At 39.0% G+C, this 24,272-nt stretch overlaps 1 protein-coding gene across 1 annotated transcript in view; it reads right to left on the minus strand.

Annotated features, from left to right (window-relative positions):
- Positions 1 to 24,272, minus strand: part of LOC149286068 (N-acetylglucosaminyl-phosphatidylinositol de-N-acetylase-like) — a 55,997-nt gene that overhangs the window by 3,382 nt on the left and 28,343 nt on the right. The window contains exons 6-7 of the mRNA XM_089494408.1: positions 10,003 to 10,093; positions 3,064 to 3,131 (exon numbers count right to left, since the gene is read on the minus strand). Of these exons, the coding sequence (XP_089350534.1) occupies positions 3,064 to 3,131; positions 10,003 to 10,093 (159 nt within the window). The remainder of the gene's footprint in view (positions 1 to 3,063; positions 3,132 to 10,002; positions 10,094 to 24,272) is intronic.

Here is a 24,272-nt window from a genome sequence, read left to right on the forward strand (position 1 = left end):
ACGTTTCTACCTATTCACTAAACTGAAGTTACAGGAAACACATCAAGTCGCCCAGTTAGCCGTGCTTTCTGAGGAGCTAACTCTGGCGCGTTTCTCTAGCGAGTTTGGGGCCATATTAATGCAGATTTTATGCAGTGAGATTTCTTGAAAGATAAAACCGTCTTAGGCAGCCCTTCTGTTTATGCTTCACGTGAAACAGCACGATGGAATAGTGAATGGTCAAAAAGAGCCAACAAGACCCCCAAGCAAAGTCATCAAAGGGTCAATTTTGAATCTGCAAGGTAATAGGGAGAATAAGTAATGCATGCAATGACTTTGTTTTCAAGTGTTGGGAGAAGAGGTGAAGTAGCTTAAAAAAAAATATACACAAAATACGAGTCAAAAGAAAGCAAACAAAATGATCTTGTTAATGTACTAAAATCCTTGAAAACACTAACGTCATCATATCTGCTGACGCCGGTCACAAGGAACCAGCAAAAGCAAATTTTATTACCGCTAGATATTCCTGGTAGTCAGGAGACTCAAGAATTACCAGAGATACTGTTTCATAACTCATGTTTACAAAGCTAACATCAGGTTAATGATTTACTCATTTTATTACTTATCTCAGAGTAACAGATACAGGGTGCATAAAGAGGCCATGTATAAAGAACATAACATATTCAAAACCAGCTGTCTAGTGTTACTTGACCACAGGTGTAAATGTCCATCACAGGTAGCTTCTGGTAAGAATGCAACTGATTTAACTATTCAACAAAGTACAAAAACAAACCGAGGCAGCACAGTTTTCCTTATGCTGCTGTATTAAATTGTGATATTTTGATACCCAGACCTTAGTCACGTTTATCTAAGCATGACTAAGTTCAGGGGACTAAAGGCTGTTATTTAACAAAGCATAAGAAAGCAGATTAAAAGTAATGGTGGAGCTGCTGGCAATATTGTCGAGCTGTATATTGACAGCTCTAACGCCAAACCCAAGGTTCTGTACACACCAAGTATGACGATGTGCTTTAGGATTGTTTTCCTCATAGAAATTGCTCGAACTAGGCGAGTTCTGGAGTTAGGGAGAGCTGCATTGGTCTAGTAATGAAGGCAGAAAACACCTTTTGAAGCCAAAACACCTAGCAAGACAAGGAGTTTGAGTTGGCTCCTCTCTGGCTCGCACCCCTCTACCATTCATGAGCCAGACTTGAACCAATGCCGGTTCTCCCAGCGACGATATTTATTGCAGCGCCATTCAATTTACAGAAAAAATAGAACTTGGTAGTAAGTTTACAAAGAAATTTGTCGCTCCTATTTGCTGAATTAATTAATGGCAATTAAATTTAAGTGTATGTTTGACAGAGCATAATAGAAATGCCTTGGCCTTGGGTCTTGGTTTCCACAGCTGTACGTGCCAAGCGGCCAATCTCTGGTATATAACTGCTAGGCAGAAACACCGGGGAGACTGTCTGGAAACAGAAGTATATGTTATGTGCCATCACACCTAAGAGTAAATGGGAGGGGGTGCAAGGGTGTTGAAAAACATTTAAATGATACTTTAATACTTAGAGGAAAACTTTCCAAGTATAAGGAGAAAGAAAGATGAAGTGGTTATGAGTGAACAGAGAGAACATGAGTGTCAAGCTTTGCTTTGTTGAGTTGTAAGCGGGCAGACAATGCCAGAATATGGTACAGCCATGCACAAACTTCCAGGCATTCAGCTTTGGGACGGAGTGCGATGAGAAAAAAAGGTGGTTCTGTGCCTATAGTCGGTTTGTTGTAAGGCGGTTGTAACAAACGGTGCCAATTTATTCTAATGCCAAGAAGCATATATCATTCCAAGGTGTTAACGGCCGTGAAGTACTCTATACACACCGAATTCAGTGAAAAAGAAATAGTGCAGGACTTCAGTACAGTCTTGGGGTTCAACAACTTGTTAATGTTAAAAATGAACTTGTGAAACAAAAAATATCTTTAATTGACCTGGTGTATGTTTTTCTTTAAAATTCTAACACCACATCTACCGTTTTCCATTCACGCAAAACTCCTGGTCACCTCAGACACAAACTCCATGATTATGTGGATAGCTGTGAACCTATTCCCCAGGATGGATATCTGAGCATACAGACTGCTAAAGCTGGGAACACAACGGGAAGACTCATTTGCACCCCATTTAAGGCTCCTAATACAAAAAATATTTAATATATCTCCTAATGGCAAAGAGTCAAATCAATCTTAAGATATTTTGTCCTGGTTCAGCTCACAAAAGGCTGGATCCACAGCTCACAAAAGACCGGATCCAGTGGCTTGGCCATAGAATTAATATCGCTAATGAATATTCAACATGATTGGCCTGTTTTCAGAAAATGTCTCCTTATTGTATTGAAGATGTGATTCAATAATATTTACAATTTTTGACTAATTAAGTACACAGCTGACCAAACAGGCCACATTGCGTCACTAACCATAGCTACCACACAGCTAACACCAAACCTATACACCAGAATATCGGAGGTAGGATCAATAATTGGGAACTTAAACCCTGAAATTAATAATAAAAAAGGAAACTAAAATCATAAATTATCCTAAAATAGCATACCCCCCAATAGGGCAGCAGCAAAACAAATTATACAAGCAAAAGAAAATAACACTCAACGTACGTTTCGCTAAGATATATCTTAGCTTCGACAGGGGACTTTAAAAAGGACTGTTCCCACCTTTGGAAATTTTTTTAATTGAAAATAATAAAATTTATGATTTTAGCTTTTTTTGGCTAACCATAACTGGCAGGTAGTAGGTCCTCATTGCTTTGGTTTTCTGAGCCAGATGTAGTTAGTGTCACTCAAGGTATAAGTATCAAGGTCTGAGATATTACTGATTGAGTATTTTATGAAATACCAGCAGATTGTCCCATCTTTATTTTCTGCGAAGTGTTAAAACCGAGGTCCATAGAAAACGAATTTCAACTATGTCATGATACCATAAAACTTGCTGTTCTGCCTCTCGGGCTCTATATTTACATTATAAATGAATGTACATGATTTCCAGCTGAAGGGTTGCTTATCATAAGAAGTACTCTACCTTATGGTGCTACACAAAGAGATGTGATTGGAATGGCCACTCACTCCTCTCTCATCAAACGTGATCACCTGCCAAAAAAGAAGCCATGCGTCAGTTCTGTATGGGAAACAAACGTATACACCGGTTATATTAAGCTGTGAGCACTGTAAACATATCATATAAATGCCATCCTAAAACCAAGTCAGCTTAACGCTAACCATTATAGGGATATGACACCATCTACAGCTTCTGGTGGTAAATGAGTGCATGTGATGCAGTATTCGGAATAATCCTAAAGTCATCTGTCCATGTTTCAGTATTAGTCCTGTAGATTCAGGGTGCTTTTTCTACAATTTAACAAAACAAACACCCAGAAGAATGGTGGGACTTGGGGATAGGGGAATAATGTGATCGATAAAGAATGAGCAATGTGTTACAAACATATTATTCTTTATACCAGAAATGCCTCTATAAAAATTGATACAGTAGATCTCACATAAAGTAATTTTTATCACTAATATCAGATTTCAAATACGTTTTCAAACGTATTCGGGTTTTTTTTTTTTTTTTTTTAAAGAGTTCTTGCAAATAGTTTCTGCATAATATAAGGTTTTCATACACCATTCATTTGCATGTGTTCCAAAACCCTGACATTCTGTTACAAATAATGGAATATATCGGAACCAGACACTCAGATTAATGGAATTCTGTGGAGGAATATATTTCATTATTATTATTATCTTTTATTTATATAGCGCCAACAATCTATGCAGCGCTTAATACAATACAGTTCATTAATATTGCCATAAAGAATCAGCCCAGTGTGGTGTTTGAATGGGGAAAGCCATCCAAAATATCATGACTGACAATAGCTGTCTCCGGGGCTAAAGAGAAAGGACATTTATTGGAGTAAAATAAGGGGGGAAAAGATTTTTGTCAAAGTTAATTTATATACTTAGAGAGAAAAATATTACTGCATTACTCCTATCTACTGCAATATCATTATATGCTATTTGGTCATCTTTAAAACACAATATTGCATACTTAATATTGCAGACTTTAGATTTGTTTAACATTATAAAGGCTCACTGTGGTGGTTATCATCGACCCAAATACTTACTGGTCTTGTGCCACTAGAGGGCAAAATAACTGCATTGCTATGGGACATTGATAGCGTTTCCAAAGAAATAGATGGAGAATTATATTTTTACATGAACAGACTGTAACAGTTCAACAGATACATTTATATTAACAGCAAAATAAAAAGAAGTTGGGAAGCTTGTCCTCTGCCCAGGGATGTGTTAATGTACAAGTAAATAATGAAAAACATCTAGTCTCTTTAAAGTTCCTAAATGTGTAAAATTCCTTCACGTCAACTGAATGCTAGTTCATGCCAGACAATCTAACCAATCAACGTGACGTTTCAACCCGTTTAATAAGAGCTGGAGTCAGGCACTCATAAGTACACACACATGAACATGGTAATTGGAAGGTGTTGGTATATTTATCTGCCATCAACTCATTTGGCCTCCAGTATCATCTATATGCAGATGATACCCAAATCTACCTGTCTTCTCCTGATCTCTCTCCACCTCTCATGTCCCGTATTACCAATTGCTTGTCTGCTATTTCTTCATGGATGTCACAACGCTACCTGAAATGTAATCTTTCTAAAGCTGAACTCATTATCTTCCCTCCCTCCATCTCCACTCTACTACCTGAATTCTCTATCACCATTAACAACACGACTATCTCTCCTACTAACCAGGCCCGATGCCTTGGGGTCATCCTTAACTCTAACCTTTCCTTCATCCCTCACACTCAGTCCTTCGCCAGATCCTGCCACTTGCACCTAAAAAACATCTCTCGTATCCGCCCATTCCTCACCCAAGAATCCACAAAAACTCTGGTTCATTCACTTATCATTTACCGTCTTGACTACTGCAACACTCAGTCGGCATTCCACTGTCTCGATTCTCTCCTCTACAGTCTGTCCTAAATGCCGCTGCTAGGCTTACCTTCCTTGCACGCCGCTCCTCTTCTGCTTCCCCCCTATGTGAAACCCTCCACTGGCTCCCAATTACCTTTAGAATTAAATTTAAGATCCTGGTACTGACATATAAGGCCATCCATAATACTGCTCCTCCGAACATTTCTGACCTCATTAGCAAATACTCTCCCCTACTCGAAACCTACGTTTTTCCCATGGGCTAAGGCTCTCCTCACTTATCACCTCTTCCTTTTCCCGTCTACAAGATTTCACTCCAGCTGCCCCATATCTCTGGAATCCACTCCCAAGGAACCTTCCGCATTCACCCTCCCTCCCGACATTCAAGAAACATCTAGAAACCCACTTCTTCAGAGAAGCCGCACCATCTTAGCTGCTAGAACTTCCCTGTCACTGATACAACAACCACACTACCTCTCACCCTATGCCTTATGTTTGTCACCCCATTTCCCTCTAGATTGTAAGCTTGCGAGCAGAACTCTCTCCACCGAATGTATCGGTTTGTCTTAGTCTGTCAATTCTTGTCTTGTCATATCCCTTGAATCTATGTATTGTATTAAGCACTGCGTAAACTGTTGGCACTATATAAATAAAAGATAATAATAATAATAATGTGCCAGCATAAGCACAGAAAGGGAATATAGGCTTTGTAGACAAGGACATTAGCATTATCTGAAGGAACAATGTTTTTGTCGGTGCTAAAATAGCATGCTATGAAATAGATACAAAAAAGTTAGGGTACTTTGCCATATGAGTAAACCTAACACTTATTTTCCTAAAATGCAGAAACGGTCATTGTTAACATGGTTGAAGCGACCTTTCCTCCAAAATGGAAGCAACTGTTCTTTATGAGCAGTACTAGCATTCAGTTCCGGAAAGATGAACAGCAGAATGGAGGGTTTAAAAATCAGAGAACCCTGCTGGTGGGGATGTAGATTCTGAACAGGTTATAGTCAACAAGGAGTGAAGCCACTGACTACAGCTGCCAATATATTTTACAAACCAAATATATTTTAAACATCCCCATAAAAAAAAAAACAAAAAACAATAATCAGATATACAGGGATTTATCTCAGAAGCATTGTTTGTACTAAGGCGGGTACAAGGAAACAGAGGGATCTCACGGTAGCAGGGCGGCAGCACTCACAGAGACAAGACCGAGCAGCATGTGAGATATGGGGGTTGCATGGATAGAATGTGTGTCTATGTATATGTATTCATGTGTTAGTGTATGGTGTTGGAGAGTGTGTATGGTGTTAGAGTGTGTGTTATTCTATAGAAGCGGAGTATGCATGAGTGTGTGGTGTTAGCGCGTGTGAGAAGATGCTGTTAGCACGTGTTTGTTGGTTTTTCCGTTACAGTGTTGACGTGTAGAATGTCAAGGATGACCCTAGGTTTAGTGGTGTGAGAAAAGGGGGAGATCGTGTGTGTATGTGTGTGTTAAGAGAGAGTGGGTGTTAGAGTGGGTTTGTGGTTTTGTATGTGCGTGTGTTTAAGTTACGAGGAACCATATGGGCAGATTTCTGTAGCTAGATGAGTTATTGCCTACTTTCAGAGTAAAAGCTTTTCCCAAAGGATTGCAAGATTTTAACTTATGATCATGCAGAGACTATCAGGAAGAATAGCCGTTTGTGATATAACATCATTCTATATGCATTTCTTTTTCCACAATAATGTGTTGTTTTTAAGGCGGTGTTATAACCAATTCAGAGCCTGCTTAATAAACATATGTACTGGTTTCCTTAGAACAGCCTTTACCTTACCGATATAAGAATTATATATAAATATATATATATATATATATATATATATATATGTATATATATATTATTTTTTTTTTATTTTTTTTTTTACTAAGAACAACATTTCGCACATGTCAAATTTCCTCAAATTATTATGAACAAATCAATTCAGTATCTTATCAGTATCTTATCAACAGTAAAAGCAATGTTAGAATTCTTAATCTATTGTTAGTTGATTAGTTTGATCACAAATAAGTGTGTAAACTGATTATTGTTCAATACATTTCATGATATTACAAATGAGGTCATCTTGTCTAAAAACAAAGTACTGCATGAGACATAGGCAGTAGCGTACCTAGCGGGGGGCAGGGGGGGCGGTCCGCACCGGGTGCCGCTCATCAGGGGGGTGCCAACTTGCCGGCACCCCTCCAGAGACGGACAGTAATGTCTGCCGCTGGAGGAGCAGGCTCGCAAGGGAGCGGTATCGGAGGTCTTTAACAGACCTCCGGCTCCCTTGAGGGATTTTAAGCCGGGTTCAACCCTTGAACCCGGCTTAAAATCACTCAAGGGAGCCGGAGGTCTGTTAAAGACCTCCGATATCGCTCCCTTGCGAGCCGCGCGGCAACAGCTGCTGTGCGCCGGGATTTGTTGTCAGATCCCGCCGTACAACACTGAAGCCGTGCCCACTGAACCGGAAGAAGACAGAAGAACTGAAGAAGAGGAGCGAAGAGGAGGAAAAGAAGCTGTAAGGAGAAAAGAGAAAAGGTAGGAAAGCATTCAGTGAGTGAGAGTGGATTGGTATATGTGTGGATTGGTATATGTGTGGATTGGTATATGTGTGGATTGGTATATGTGTGGATTGGTGTATGTGTGGATTGGTGTATGTGTGGATTGGTGTATGTGTGGATTGGTGTATGTGTGGATTGGTGTATGTGTGGATTGGTGTATGTGTGGATTGGTGTATGTGTGGATTGGTGTATGTGTGGATTGGTGTATGTGTGGATTGGTGTGTGTGTGGATTGGTATGTGTGTGGATTGGTATGTGTGTGGATTGGTATGTGTGTGGATTGGTATGTGTGTGGATTGGTATGTGTGTGGATTGGTATATGCGTGGATTGGTGTGTGTGTGTGTGTGTGGATTGGTGTGTGTATGTGTGCGGATTGGTGTGTGTATGTGTGCGGATTGGTATGTGTGCGGATTGGTATGTGTGCGGATTGGTATGTGTGCGGATTGGTATGTGTGCGGATTGGTATGTGTGCGGATTGGTATGTGTGCGGATTGGTAAGTGTGTGAGAGTGATGGGTGTTATGCTGTACCATTTCCAATGTATTTTTCATTATATAATTATGCTCTAGTACATCATAACTCCCATCACTCTATACTGTTCCATACAGTGGCAGAGCTGGGAGACAGAGGCCTTGCACCCCCACCGCAGGACTCCTGAAAGGTAAGTGAACTTCAAAGGGGGAGAGGGTAGATAGTTAGGAGGGGGTAGATAGGGAGAAGGGAGTGAGAAGGGGTAGGTAGGACAAAAGGGAGTGAGAAGGGGTAGATAGGGCAATCATACTCCTATCATGCCAAGTCTGCGAGTACATCCTGGAATCTGGGTATGCCTGGGCATGATAGGAATGTGATTGCTGTTAACAATCATATATATATATATATATATATATATATATATTAATATTGTTATTTAATTGTTTTGTCCTATTTTGGTGTGTTACTTACTTTAAATAAAAGTGTTAGATATTTTTTTTTTATGGTGTGTGGGGGGTCATATTGGGTTTCGGCCAGGTAAATGCTGCATTTTCGGTTTCAGTCCAGAATTCGTTTCAGTGCATCCCTACTACTAATGAAGTGGTAGGCCTACACCACATCAATGTTTGGCTTAGTATATAGTGATAGGAGTTATGCTGCACTATTGTCAATGTCTGGCTCAATGTATAGTGATAGGGATTACGCTGTACCACCGTCAATGTGTGCCTCAGTATATAGTGATAGGTGTTATGTTGTACCACCGTCATTGTCTGCCTCAGTATATAGTGGTAGGTGTTATGCTGTACAACCGTCAATGTCTGCCTCAGTATATAGTGATAGGTGTTATGCTGTACCACCGCCAATGTCTGCCTCAGTATATAATGATAACAGTAAGTGTTATGCTGTACCACCTTCAGTGTCTGCGCCGGTATATAACGGTAGAAGCTATGCAGTTTTAAAGTGTGTGTGTGGGGGGGGTGCCACATACAGGATCCGCCCCAGGTGCCAAATACTCTAGGTACGCCCCTGGACATAGGTGCTGTTTATTTGTAACCTCTAATGGAAGATTTCCAGACCATAGGAAACGTTATGAATATGTTATTATTAATGTGTCCCTTAAATTATGACACCCTCCTCTTCACCACCATTTGCTTAACCTACAAAAGGTTAATTGATCTCTCGTGTATGGTGAACACCTAAACCCTCCAGCTGGATATGTCTGAAACAGGGCACCGACTGACAGCAGGAAACATGTAATTGGTACGGAACATGGCAGGAGTTTGGGAAGCTTGGCTCCTGCTGAGTTCAATGTAATGTGGAAAGATAGTCCCAGGTTTATTTGAACTGTGTGGAAAGTGACGGATACCAAATACACTTCAGGTTCCTAGATATGTTCTGTAGAAGAATATATATAAAGTAAATGGTGTTCCTTCTTGTAAGAACTTGGTGAATATAACATTTGCAGAGCCAAATCTGCCAAGTTCTACAAGTGACCTGAATTCTTGTTAGAATGTCTATTGTGTACTGCTAGGGCTTCTGATCTAAAGTAGTTACGTCGTTTTAAGTAAATTTGACTATTTCATCTGTTTTGAGATTTCTAATAGAAACCCTAGAGTATGTCATGGGATTAAATAAATCCAAGAGGGAAGTTTTTTGTTTTTTTTAAATAAGAAGTGTGGTATCAGAACTAAAGATCATTATATGAAGTTTTAGGGCCATTACTGAACAATAAGGTGAAAAAGTTCTACCCTACAGAAAGGATAGCTGATAATGTGGAAAGCTTGGGTTGTTCATAAAATTATTCTATAGTCTACATATTGTTAAAAAATTACAGGCAGGCAAAATTTATGTAAAATATGTAATTACATACATGCAAACTGTGTAAATATTAATTAAAAATACAATTGTGTGCAACATGGGAAGTTACCAATGGGATCGGAAACAGAACTCACTAGGTCAATGTTCTTGTCTTTAATGTGATTCAAGATTAGTGTAGAGAGTAGATTGTTGTCCCACTGTACTTTGGGATTGTCAGGAAGGTCCCTAAAAAATAAAAACATGTTAAAGGGTTGCATAACAATTTAGCAGTCCATTAGGACATTTGTGTGACTGTCGCCCAAAGTCACACCTAAAAAAACATAAGAGGTGCCTTCTTGACTGGCTTCTATGCTATGTAGACATCTCATCCACTACCATTATGGTCTTAAATTAAGAAATAAAATAATTCAATCACACAACAATATTACCTCTGGATGACATATGTATTTCTGGATAAGCTTACACTTCATGATAACTGCAGCTACAGGTACTCTTGTTTGCTTCAGGAGGACTTATTATGAGGGCCACAATATTGTGGACCGAACTGCCTAGTGTTGCTGCTCACCAGCTCTTGAGTGGGTAGCAGTAACGTCCCATTTAACCAGATAAAAATCATCATTAATTGGTCAGTTGGTCTGTGAGTGGTCCGTATACACTATGAGGAAGATGTGTATAGAAATGAGGAAGAAGAACCCCTTGGCAAGATTGGGAGAGGGGGCAGCTGGGGGTCACCCCGTTAAAACATCACATGATACCATTTTAGTAAGATCTGCCTGTTCTTGGCAATTCCACAGGAACAACTGAACTGTTTGTCTGACAAGCCAAGCATAAAACACTATCAGAGATCCTAACAAAATTGGTAAACAAACCTCATTGCTTTCATTTTTTTGTTTATCTGGTTTTTGCTGAAAAACTTGGAAACTTTTAGAAATAGCAATTAAATTTTGGGCATAAATAGGTTTGTTGTCTATAGGAAGCTAAATAAACGATTATTAACATGATTCTCCAAAATTTATTAAAGGAAAGAAAAAAGAAATCTCAAAAGTTAGAAGTAATTGTCAGTGTTCCACTTAGAGCACAAAGGCTTTCCAGAAGATGCTGGTTATGTAAGATTTATTTTGGGAAAGCTACCAAGTGAAAAACATTTAGGCATCAGGGAATGAACCGGGGTCATTGTGGCTACATTAATATTGAGTGTGACAAGTGACAAAAAAAAGTGTGAGGTTCTATGCCCTGTCACTGAGTCTTAGGGATGGGCTCCATCTCTCAGAGAGGGCTGGAGACAGATAAAGGTCGCTTGAGTTCAGTAACGCCCCCCAGTTGGGGGTAGGATGCAAGTTATCACCACTAAGTCTTTTATTCTCAGGGGCTGACACATCCCAGGGAAGCCTTACAGGCAGCTTTTGGAATGCATAGGTTATGCTAATACTTTTCCACCTTATTTGTGCAGGACTTTAATACTGGATATTATGGTTAATTATATCTCACGCCATCTTATGCTTTATAATTATTGGCACTGAATACATATAATTATCAGAAGCAGTTTATATTCTGTATAACTTCTGTAGACTGTAAACATGTGACTAGGGTATTCTTTAGCTTTAAGTTTGTATAGCTTTATCAGTACATAGATTTTGACAAATACATGCCGGTCTTACCGTCGGAGAGATGCCATCGTCAATTTCCTAACCACAAAGTTGTATGTTCTAATGCCTGAATACACTCCATTTTAAGGACTATCTCTGGCAAATTTCTCTAGAACAATGGCTGAGCTGGCCCTGCATAATGCATACTGCACTCAATGAGGTGACTGAAGAACTCTCGCCAGTTTAAATATGCATTATACAAGGCCATCCAAGCTATAGCTGGAGCTGAAGCTCACTGGAGTAGGCCCTGCAGAATGTAAAGTGCGTAAAGTCAGTGAGATGAAACTAGCAACTCTCCTGCTAACGCCATCTTTGGTGAATAAGCCACTCTGTATTTTTTTTATTATTATTATTCATCACTTTATTTAGCATTATTATATTCCACAGCACTGCAAATGGGTAAACAAGTATTTGCATCACATAATTCCATTTAAGAAGCAAAAGGTGGGGGAGGCTTACAGTCTAGAAGAACCTCGAGTGACATTATTATTAGGTATAGATTATAAACTCGTAAAAGCAGGGCCCCTTTTTCCATTTGTGCTAATAAGTTGTAACGTGTGTTAATGACAATTTTATATTGTGTTTGTTAAATATTTTCAATGTCTCCTATTGTATCAGCGCTATGAATGTAGAGTAAATTATACTCCCAAATAATTATTGGTTATAGTTTTGCTTCATTTATAAAAACACATCATGAAACATTTCTAATAATTTTAGTTGGTTCTACGGATCAAGCGTTTCCACAACTTCATGCTGGTATTTACTGCCATATTTCCGAATCCATTATTACAGGTAAGGGGGTTCCCCAGCACGAATAGATTCTGATGTCTCTCAAAGGACCAGTTGTCCTCATATATTTATATAATTGCTGCCCCCTCATCCTCCTTCCAATGAAGGTTCACTGAATGTTCCATTTCACATAAGAAAACTTTTTGCAGTACTTTTCATTTAAACTTCTATATTAAATCCAGATTTAATAAAAGCAGGATCAGAAGACCAGGGAACAGTTAGGAAAACAAAGCCGTGGAGGATGTATGTGAACCGCAGAGCGCCTGAGGCTATGGAGGGCCAGGGGAAAGGAGGTTGTGGAGTTAGCTTTAGAACAACACTTGATAAGAGTCGGGCTCAAGGTCACAGAGCTGAGATACAAATCTGTGATGAACTGCAGCTGAGAACATTTTGTCTGTCAGTTGAGGCCTATCATCCCTTCCATCCCCCTCATCCTTTGTCCCTTTTGCTTGAGGTTCCTGCTGCCAAGTTTCATGATGGATCAAGGTATAAATCTAGTGGCATACAAGGGGGAAGTCACTGGTTCAGCCTTCCCTTCTTCACTCTTGGAGGCAAGAGGACAAAAGTTTAACTCCATCTCAACCAAAGCCTATTGAGTTGTTAATGAATCAGTGACAACAAAGACAGTCTAAATGATAGACTACTAATGGCTGTTATCACCAAAATGTCTAGTAACATACACATAAAACATACCAAACTAACTGGTCCATGAAATCTATTTAGTAAATATTTTGAATATATATATATATATATATATATATATATATATATATATATATATATATGTACGTACACACAGAGGGTCCATAAACTTATTAAGACTTCTTATTTTTTTTTTATTTTACCTTGAAGCTTAAAAGGTAGTTAAAATTATAAAATCTGAAAATATTAAAAGAAGCCCACATGGCACTTCTAATATCTCACTATTATGTTTATATGAAAAAAGAGATACAGCAAAAATGAATGATTAGCAGCATTATAAGCTTATATAAGATGTCCGAATAGAGGACCATAGAATCCTTTTTGCAGCTGTCTTGCTATTGTAGAATCTGATGAGGGGATCACTGAGCTCTTAGGAAATTGCCAAAATAGTCATGACAGATTTAGTAACCAGGGCACTGTTTAAACCTCAAGCTTAGAGATAGCAAAGCTGTTTAACCCTTGAAAGGCAGCTGATATAACATCACAGAACATTCCAAACACAATGAACTGAAGTCCAGCCAAGCATTTTATACATCTATATTAAGTAACCGCTGGTGTTACGTCTTATTCTGTTATAAGACCTTTAAAATCTAAAACCCAATATGTCAATAAATAATAACAATACATGTCAGCATTATCAACTATAAATGGGGAAGAAAGATAAAAATACACGTCAGTCCTCTCACTGCAATTGGCATGATAGAAGTGCATAAGACATAATGATAGTGTCCTATCAAACAATGGTAAAATGTACAGTAACTATGAACCATTTGGCTTAGTCTCCTATTCTGTACTCTGCTAGACACGCATGCACGTGACCAGTACCCGTGAACCGGAAGGAGAGAATGCTTTATTAAATAATCTGCTGCCAACAGACAATACTCATCAGAATAGCTAGAAATAATGCATTACAACCACTACATTATATTCCAGAACACAAACACATGGGGTCTGCCAAGAGCTTACACGCTTTTATCAAGGAATGTCTGGTAAATATACATTTTTTAAATTTATCTGAATTAAATACATCTGAAAGTATACAAAGATATAGACTATAACTATATTGAAAGAAATTGGTTTTTTTTTCACTAAAATAGATCTCTACATCCGGGTTTTATATTCTTGAACTCTGAAACGGACTCTTCTTGACTACATTGCTGCAAACACATTTTAGGCTCACAAGAGACGATTTTGCTACCAGTATTTCGTGGTTGCTATCCCTGCTTAAATGCATGTGTGTCTTTAAATAATGCCAAGTCAACGGCTACAAGAGGACTGGTATAAGAGCCATTTGGGGAGTCATTACATAGAATCTTCACAGTGGCTTATTAAGGGGTTAATATGTAAAGTCTCAGGGTATGATCATAAGTAGTTATCATGATGCTGCTATTTTCAACAGTTACATCTGCTACTAGGCTGTCAAATACTCTAGGGCTGAACATCTTTGTAGTATTTAGGACCAAGAAAAAAAATAAAGTTTTATATTTTCAGTATTTTAGTTCTACATTTTTAATAATCCCGCAACCCTACTTTTTTATTATTATCACACAGTGTTACAGCAGATAAGGCGAAGAGGCAGGCAAAGGTTCTACGAGTCTACAGGAGATGTCAGACCTGGGGCAAAAGGAGCTTTCCTGCCCCCTGTATTTTGGATTAGCAAATACTGCAAATACTGTCAGTTAATTTTGATTGTCTCAGCAGCAAATCCCTCCATCCGAGAGAGCAATGGAGAAAGATCACATGTAATCAATTAATTACATGAAAGCTGGGTGCAACGCAGCAACTAGCGGCCAACATATAGTGCTTGGAGGAGGAAGTACAGTATGTACACCATCATTATAATTATTAATGATTCTGAGAATCTCTGGACAAATCCTTATTCACTTTATATGAAACAAAATGTTCTCATTGGGAAAAAAAACCCTTGATTTTCAAAGAAATCAGAATTTTAAGCAACGTTTCTAACAGATGTAAAAACAAACATTGTATGAGAGTGCAGGTTTTTCGTCATTCTTATATCCGAGGCATATGTTAATGTTTATCAGGGTCAAAAAGCCAAAATCTTGAACAATTATCAACAAACAGTAAAGCCATTTATGTGGCTGCTAGAGAGAGAGAGCAGAATATGATACAACAAACCAGAAAAATTATAGCAGAAAGAAAAATTATTACAGTAATGATCCAAAGGGCTGAAGCAAAAGCTCACCGGTCACTTATTTATTCAATTTATGTTGCTTCATAGCTTTGACTGTATTGTAGAATCGTGAAAGACAGGTATTATATCATATGTGATTAGTTTGTTTATTAAAAACTTAACTGGCCTGATAAAAAATCCATGTGATTAATCTGTACTCTAGAATGGCTCCAGAATTAACTCCCTGGGATTCCTCAGAAACAGACACTAGTGAGTTTATTGTGAGTCGTTTCATTTGGAGGAACTTTATCTGGAGCAAAATGTTTGATGACTACCGCTGGCAAACTGAGGTGCAGGTCTCCACATGAAGAAAAAAGGATATATCTGTATTAGCCAAAACAAAAAGTGGAGTATTTAGCTGAAGCTAATACCATTTATCCACTCATACAAAAGACGTAAAGATACAGAAGCTTTAAAGACCTCTGAGGTCTTCCTCAGATCTGCAGAAGAGAACTTTCAGGCCCCAAAAGCTTCTAACTTCGCTTCTATTTTCTACGGAGGCCCCATAAAAGGTATCAGCATTAACTAAAGACTCACATAAATTATTGGAATTGAACCTTAGACAGCTTGAAACACTTTAGGCATAGAAACATAGAATGCGAAGACAGAAAAGACTCTTTCGGCCCATCCATTTTTCTTATGTTGAAAATTAGACCTTAATTGGCCCCTGGACTTAATTGGCCCCATGCACGTTTAAATCCCCTCACTGTATTAGACGTTTGTGGATTTTGCCATCGGTCCAGAGCTGCTTTGACTAGACTCCATATCCACTCAGCAGACTCAAATAACCAAGTAAAACAAGGGAACACAGCACGTAGCAGATTGATGCACACACTCCTTCATGAACGAAGCGAAGTCTTTTCCAAATACAGTGCGACACATTTCTTACATACCAACCATTTTAAAGCAAATAGTTAACTATGGTGAGCAATAACCACCAGGAGATAAAGTAAATATTGGTATTACAGGGAATGAGGACATGTAGAGAATAAATAAACTGCCCTCTTTGGTTCATTCACCTTTTAAGAAGGCAAAGGTGATACGGAGACGGATCAGCTTGTAACAGTTTCCGCACTTCTGTATTAGACAGAGGCATGGGGTGGACAAACCAGAGGTGAAAATGAACCACCACCGTTATAAAAAAGATTGGACAATCATTTTATTTTAACAGGGACTAAGGGAGGCTGCTGAAGGCCAGTATGCTTTCCCAAACATGTAGAATACATGCAAATTGCCTTCTGTAAAACAAACATTATGTCCCTTTTAGAAAGCAGCAACAGGAAGTAGTGAGGTCTAATCATGGCATGTGTGTGAAATCATACTGACATACTGAATTATATGAATTCTGGGATTTTACATTATATATTGGAGCTCTGTATTTTAAAGGCAAGCAATACCTTTTAAAGTCTATTATGGAGACTGCGCCTATTCAGGACAGTCCTTTACAGTGTAAAAGGGCCAGTTAGGGAGATCCGAAGTATGCATTGGAACTGGGGTTTTGTTTGAGCCAGAATACTTTGCTCACAACATACTTCTGTATGATTAATGACACGGATTAGGCTAAGAACACAAGCTTTAAAAATGCATTCATGTATCACTGGCACTGTGCTCTGAAATAATATGAACACCCTCCAAGGACACACAAAGTCCAGCACAGGCTGACCTAAACTGCAACGTTTATGATGCAAGCTTGGCAGTATTGGAATGTACTAACCTGTAACATATTATCAAAAGCCCCCACAAAATGAGTCCCAGAAAACATTTGCTAGTACTCAATACGACTTCAAATCATATTTTATTCTGAGAAGAACTGAAATCCCCAAACCTGTGCTGTGAAATCCCAGTTTTTTTTACCGGGCTTTGGAATGATGGAATGGATGTTCTAGTATGTTCCGTGCTAAACCCACCAGGACAGCATAAAGCACTGGGAATGTGTTTATGCAGTTAGTTTCTGTTTAGATTTGGCTTAAAGGGACACCCCAGCCATCATATGCACTTTAACAAATAATTATTGCATTTGTCAAGGAACTACCTCTTTAAACTGCTTAAGACCTGCACAGCAGCCTCACAAACATCCACATCTGGAGGGGAAACTGGCCTTCACTTACAATAAAAGGCACGACAGGAAAGGGAGATACTGCCAATGGCACTCAATGGGTTACTACAAAGAAAAATGTTAGCCTTTCACCGGCCTTTCATGTCAGGATTCCCTCTCTGCCTGAATACATTGACCTTTCCTGAATATTTCCTGCGTGGAGATTAGAGATGAGGTGGAGAGGAGCTGTGAGAAAGAATGAGGCAGAAGAGAGTGTCAGAGCCCATGTTATATGGTCCTGCTTCTCATAAACATGGATATTATCATTCTAAATATCACCACATTCAATGGCACAGTATCAGTATCTCTTCATCCATCTGTCAGGATGGGGCATTTATAATCCCAGTGATGGCTACAGGGATGGGATGATATTTTGAGTACTGGAGTCACCGCAAAAATGGACACTGCAACCAAGTAATGCTAACTGTGTTTAGCCGCCCAGTCAGCTCCAACACTGGCTCAGAGAACACTCTGTGCACAATAAAAGCGCTTTCCTGCCAATGATTGGCCATTTCAAGCAGCCAATAAGTGGCAAGAATTGTTGGACCACAGGGGAAGAGGGCAACTGTGAGACTGCAGCTACAAACCTCAGTTGCTTTTTTGTTTTCACTTTGAGCAGGAAAATGTTCCACGTATGTCATGAGAAAACGTACCTAGAGGACAAGTGATGTTACCTGGTACATCATGGGTAATAAATGCCCCCACGTTGCCACAATTGCAGGGGTGCTGCTGCTGCTGTCTGTTGTTCAGGCAGACCAGCGACAATGAGACAGAACCCCCTGCTTGGGTATGAGGGGCACCACGATCCACAGTTTATCACAGGCAGCTTCAGGGACTATTTTTCTCCGCTCTGACCCTCCCCTGCTGCACGATCACTCCATAAGAGCTGTCAACCTTCCATTAGCCCCTAATGACCAATGACGTCCGAGGAACATCAAGGGAAAAACATATGGTTAGGGACCAAAGAGGTGCCTAGCTGGTTAAGTAAGCTTTTCTTCGCTCAGATGGTGTTGCTGCAATGAGGCATTCAGCAACATCAAAAAAACAAATTTAATAATTATGTATAAATTAGATTAGTCAATGAAATTATTAAAATACATTTGATCATTTATTTCAGGTGCAAATTTTAGTTTTTCAATGGTATTGCTGATAATTGGCATGTAAAAATAAGTACAACATTCTGTCAAGACATATACGATGTAATACTTGTCACTAGAGAAAGTTCTTGCTTACATTACCTAAAAGAAAAGTCATAACACATGATTCTGAAACAAGCTTTCAACACACATGTACAGTTAAACATTTTGTAACCATGGACTATGCCTAATTGTGAACGGTTCCCTTCATAAGTAACTCTGCAGTAATTCCCCATCTTAACCATTATGAGCTTTTAATTTAGAAGACATCACCCACGGGGCTCTTTTACCATGAACACGTATAGTGGTATCATTTTCAAATTATACCTTTTCGGTTCTTAAATCTACCCCTTGCAATATGTTATGTGTAAACTGTATTACCCTAGGCCATCATTCCCCCCGGGGTGAACACGGAGGGTCCGATATTAGTATCCACACTACCTAGGGTAGTTGACCTAACCTGTCCCCTGTCTTCTGGGAAACTCCCTGCCCTGCCAACCCACCCTCCAGCATTCATCAAGGAGCTATACTGATCTGAAAGCAGCCAAATCGTCCATGTCTTATTATAGACATGTTGCGTATTAGAGAGGGTGTAAGACATCTCCTCCATGAGCCTGTGGATTTCTACAGTGTCGCTAAAGTTGGACAACTCTGTTTTCCACTTTCTATCCAGACATAATTTAGTGGTAAGTGCACAATTAATTTTCTCATCCCAGAAGGGATACATCATTTCCTACGTCAACTAAGAATTTTGACATCTTGTCATCCTGCTCCAATATCCTTTTTTGGACATCTTTGAAAGCCGACAAATTCAACTTATCCCTATTAAACCATATATTTTTGAAAGGTAAACATCCCAGGGTAATTCAAATGGTGGAATTTTAACATTTTCCATGCACTAATTCTACCACCAGCCTTTCTCAAAGTTTGAGGTAGTCATTTTTTGTGCTCGTGGCATGGGGTGTCCCCCACAAGCTCATATATGTGATGGCCAGGTGTCTACATACTTTTGGCCATATAGTGTACACATGGCCTCCGGGTGGCTATTCAGGTCCAAAAGATATAATTTTTACACTCTCGCAGTGTGTGGCCGTGCATATCCAGCACACTGCAGGCTACAATCTGCTCCTGGTAAGGATGCAGCTGTATGGCCCTGTATGAAAAGAATCATTCAGTCAAACTGTTGAGACCCAAGTTGTTATATTAAGTAAATTAAAGATGCTCTACTGGAGGTAACACAACATATATATGTAGAGTATTGTATCTGTTTTACTCTATACGAAAGCACTTTTGTGCGATACATAAAAAAAATAAGGGTAAATAAGAACGTGGACCAGATCTTGCGGCACTAAGAACCAACTGCTTTCCCTCTCCAGAGCACATCTAGCCGAGTGTAGGTGTCAAGCCGATTACGCAACTGTTTTGCTATAGCAACAGTCGAGATGATCTGCAGTAACCTCTGCTGCCGCCACCCTCCAGTGCGGATGAACATGTCTGATTGCCTGAAGGGTTTGGCAGGCAGTTGTTCAACTTTGGCCTACTAGAGTCCCTCCTGTTTTCATTGGCAGTGCTCTAGCGTGTTTGCTGCAGTCACATGGCTGTTGGTATTGGAAGACAGATGGCTGGAAAAAGTGCACCTACATTTAGCATCCAAGTTCCTTTTACTAGCCTTGCTGACTGCTTCACAGTCCCTTCATTAACCCTTTCACACTAACTGCTGGACACATGGTTTTATGAAAAGAATGTATGTTTTAGTCATGGAATAAGTCAGGAATCATTGGCATGTAAAATCAATATGCATAACAAATCATATAGTGAATATATGAAAAAGTCCACTCACTTGCAAGAAAGGGGCAAATACATACAATGAAAAGTATGTATTAACCCATTAAGAACCAGGGCCATTTTACACTACAGAACCAGAACATTTACCCGGTTCTCCAACAATTTTCTTTTATTTTTTTTTAACCCCTACCTAACCCTAACCTAATCTAACTAGCCCTCATCAAACTAACTAAAAATAAATTAAGTATCTAGGGTCACATTTCAAAAATCGATAAAAAAAATAAATTATAAACCTGCATCTTGGGGCCATGGAATCCTTGTTTCTTACTGTTCTCTGTCTCTCTAGTTCACAATCACAGTGAGAAGGGAAGGGGCAGAGAACAGAGACAGTGCCTTTGTCATCAGACATTACTTGTGTGTTTGATTGGCTGTAGAAGGGATAACCTGTATGGAAATACCACTCGGATCCTGATGCAGTCATCCACTGTGGCGATCGCGGCGACGTGGGAGTGATGTTAAACGATTAGATACTAGGAACATTACAGGCCCTTTAACAGCAATTTTTCTGACATTTCTGGTTTGTCATTGGTCACAAAGGGTTTAAATGTCCTAAGAAAATATATGCAAGTTGTGTAATTGCAAGTAAATTAAATTAGATGAAATGTCTTCCTCCACAAAAAGCCACTGTGTTATTTTTTAAAGAGAGAATAGACTAACTACTTCTTTACTAGGGGTGTTTTGTGCTCACAAACCTGAGACTTTCAGGTTTTTTACAGTTTAAATGTTGGTGCATCCATGCAAATTTTATTTTTTTCAAAGACAGATATAGCTTTCTTTTGATACCATTTTTAGCTGAATAGTCCATAATTTTCTATGAATAATACATTCAAATAACGAAATGTTTTGAAAAAACTATTTTTCACTAATGAAAATGGTCCCCAAACCTGTTCACCAAACCCAAAGCAAGACACCACAAAATATATGAATGTAGGTGTCTTGCATCTGAAAAAACCCAACATGCATAGGTTTTGTTGTTTTTTTAATGTTTTTTGGAAGTTACACGGCACCAAATTGGACATGTCCGGTCCCTTTTCCAAACGTACAAATTTTTGTTTGAGACTGTTGATTCCCCCACCAGCTCTAAATGTTCACACAAAAGTATATATTTTGGAGAGAAAACAACCCAAGGTATTTCACTAAGAGCATTGGGAAACTTAGCATGCGATCCGCTGGTGAATAATCCCTGGCAAAGGGAGCGTAATGTTACTTGATGTTGCTTTTTTCACCAAACTATCCATGTTTTTGTGCTTTACACACAAAGTGCACTAGGCAGGGCCAACATAAATCGGGTGATTTTTCATTTCAACTCACTGTTTAATCAATAAACCCCACAGAAAGGCAACTTTTGATACTCCAGCTGTGAACTCTAACTCCTATTCTACCCAGCCAGCCAAGAACATACCGAGTTATGTGAAATCTGTTTGCCTTGCCTGTTTGTAGAGAAATGAACCAAGGCTAGACTTGCACCGCCGGCTCCCTTATCGCAGCTTATGTTATGTGTGTGCGTGCACATTGGCCATACACTCTGTAACCCAGAAACACTAAACAAATGGGGTCAGAGATGTTTACAGTCAACACAACGCTATCCAGATTGGGAAAATGATTGTTTTTTTGGCAGTACATTTCTGTTTTGGTTCCAACCTGTTGCCCTGTTATTTCAAGGGGCCCAGTGGAATCTTAATGCAGTTCTAGTGAACGATTTTAAACGCCAGTCTGAAAACACGGATAAGATGATCACATACTATGTTCTATCTTAGCTCTGCAAAACTGGTTATGTTACATAAACGCATTGAAACTCTGCTAAACTAAAGAAGTAATCAACCATGTTGCAATTTTTTTATAAATGAATTACCATCAAGACCTTCTGGAATATCATTAATAAAAATATTAGAATGGGTCCAAGTACAGATCCCTGAGGTAACAAGTCGTAGCTCCGAATATAGGCCAATGACTACAACCCTATGTTTTCTGTCTCTCAGCCACTGCCTAATACATTCAACAATATTGGGATCTAAACTCAGACATTGCAGTTTATTGATAAATCTTTTGTGGGACAGTGTCAAACGCTTTACTGAAATCCAGATACGCAATGTCTACTGTACAACTTTTATCAATAATTTTGGTCACCCAATCCAAAAAAATCTATAGCCAATGGTATGTTAACAGCTTGTGCATTGTGCTACGTAATGAAGTAGTACAAATGACATTAAAAAGCACATTAGGACTTGTTTCAAGTGGGTCTGCTGTATTTTTACATCAAGAAGACTTTTGGGGGTCCCTTTGTTACATCTCTAACAAGCCCCATTTTCTGTTCACTTGCATGTCCTCTCCTGCTAGATTGACTAACATCTGGAAAGCAGTCATACAGAACACATTGGAGCTGAGAAAATTAAATTGTTATATTTATAGAAAAAAAGAATTATGTTTTTCCCTCTTTTCTACGTATTTTTTGTTGGCATTGTAAATCTACATCCTTCTGGCATATATTTGGAATCCCATGGAGATCTGAACTAATGCAGGAAATTTTCTGGCCGCTGACTGAATGGCATTCAAACTCTGATTCCAGCGGTAAGGTGTGATGTTGTACTGCCAATCTCCCCTGAGGTGCTGGCCACACTTTTTTCCGTATACGTAGGTTTTGGACTTCAAATAGTGTGTCTCACGCAGCCAAAAACTATACTCTACACAGTCTTACCAAAACTACCCACTATAACCCCAACTTTTACATGGGAGTGTCCAAATTGGACAGAGAGTCATGGAGAAGGTTTAGAAAATAATCCCCTCATTGTATACCAGTACAGACAAAGGCGTTCAGGTGCTGCCATTCTAGGTTTTATCATAAACTGGTGTTGCCAAATAATTTATTTAAGGAGGAGCTCACACGTGGAAACATGGCATTAGGAGATTAGGAGTTTCTGTCGTGTGTATTTAGGACAAAGAGTGGGTGTTGCGCTTAAAACATAACATAGAAAAAACACATTGTTATTAACTTTGGCTTGTGTCCAGGTAAATAAAAAAGGTGTACATATGCTTGAGGCAGAAAATTCTTTATAAATGTATACCCTGCGCTATATAATACAGTTAACAATTAGCAAGTCTATGATCTAAAAGCTTCACCACAAATATATAAAATAAATGAAATCAATACATTAAAAGGTATTCTAGTATGGTATAGCAATACGTAAAGGGTAGTAAAGCTCTATACAAGTCATAATATCAAAGGTTTTTTTTTTTAGGAGCTGTAGTGTGTTATAAATGATGCCTTAGTAGCCTGGAATTAAATGCTGTCAACTTCCTACTATATGACTAAGCACGCTGTATTGAGAATGCTCCATCCAGAATTTGCATGTAATTGGATGTGTCATCAACTGCGCAAAAAAAAAAAATCTTTACGTTGTGCTAGTATTTTTCCTCTTTTAATAGTAAGGTGTTGTGTGCACACCTATTGTAAACTTTTGAAGCTCTGTGTCGGTGGCAGGGATACAAACCTTTAGCATGACAGTAATTAAAGACATGATGTACATGGTAATTATAACATTCTATATATCTAAGCTTGGGAGGAGGGTGCTCTTTACCCAATAAATTGGTAAAGATGGCCCTCTGGGCTTCAGAAACTTTTGGCTAAGTTCAAGCTAGTACCCATAGCGAGAGGGAAAGCTTAATCCTCTGGTTTTAAAGCCCAAAGTGTCTGGTTTTGCACCCAGATAAGTTCAGGTTCTGGACACGTGGCACTTTTTTCGGTGCATACTAGCACGTCATGCACGTCTTATTTTTTTCCTATTACCATCCCCATCATCTTAGGCTAGGTGGTGGTAAAGGAAATTTTATGACACCTAGCCTAAAAAGCTGGGGACTTGTGTGGCACTCATATTTTTCATGTTGCCCTTTTGTTTTCTCTCTTGGCACATGTAAAGTTTGAATTTTTTAATCACCAAAAATGGCCACAGTGTAACCAGATCTCCTGGAGATTTTTTGGTGAAGGTGGTGGGCCTTGTGC

The sequence above is a fragment of the Sceloporus occidentalis genome, unplaced genomic scaffold (assembly GCF_023333645.1).
Source record: "Sceloporus occidentalis isolate IW3139 unplaced genomic scaffold, rSceOcc1.0.p SCAF_72, whole genome shotgun sequence".
NCBI classification, from domain to species: Eukaryota; Metazoa; Chordata; class Lepidosauria; order Squamata; family Phrynosomatidae; genus Sceloporus; species Sceloporus occidentalis.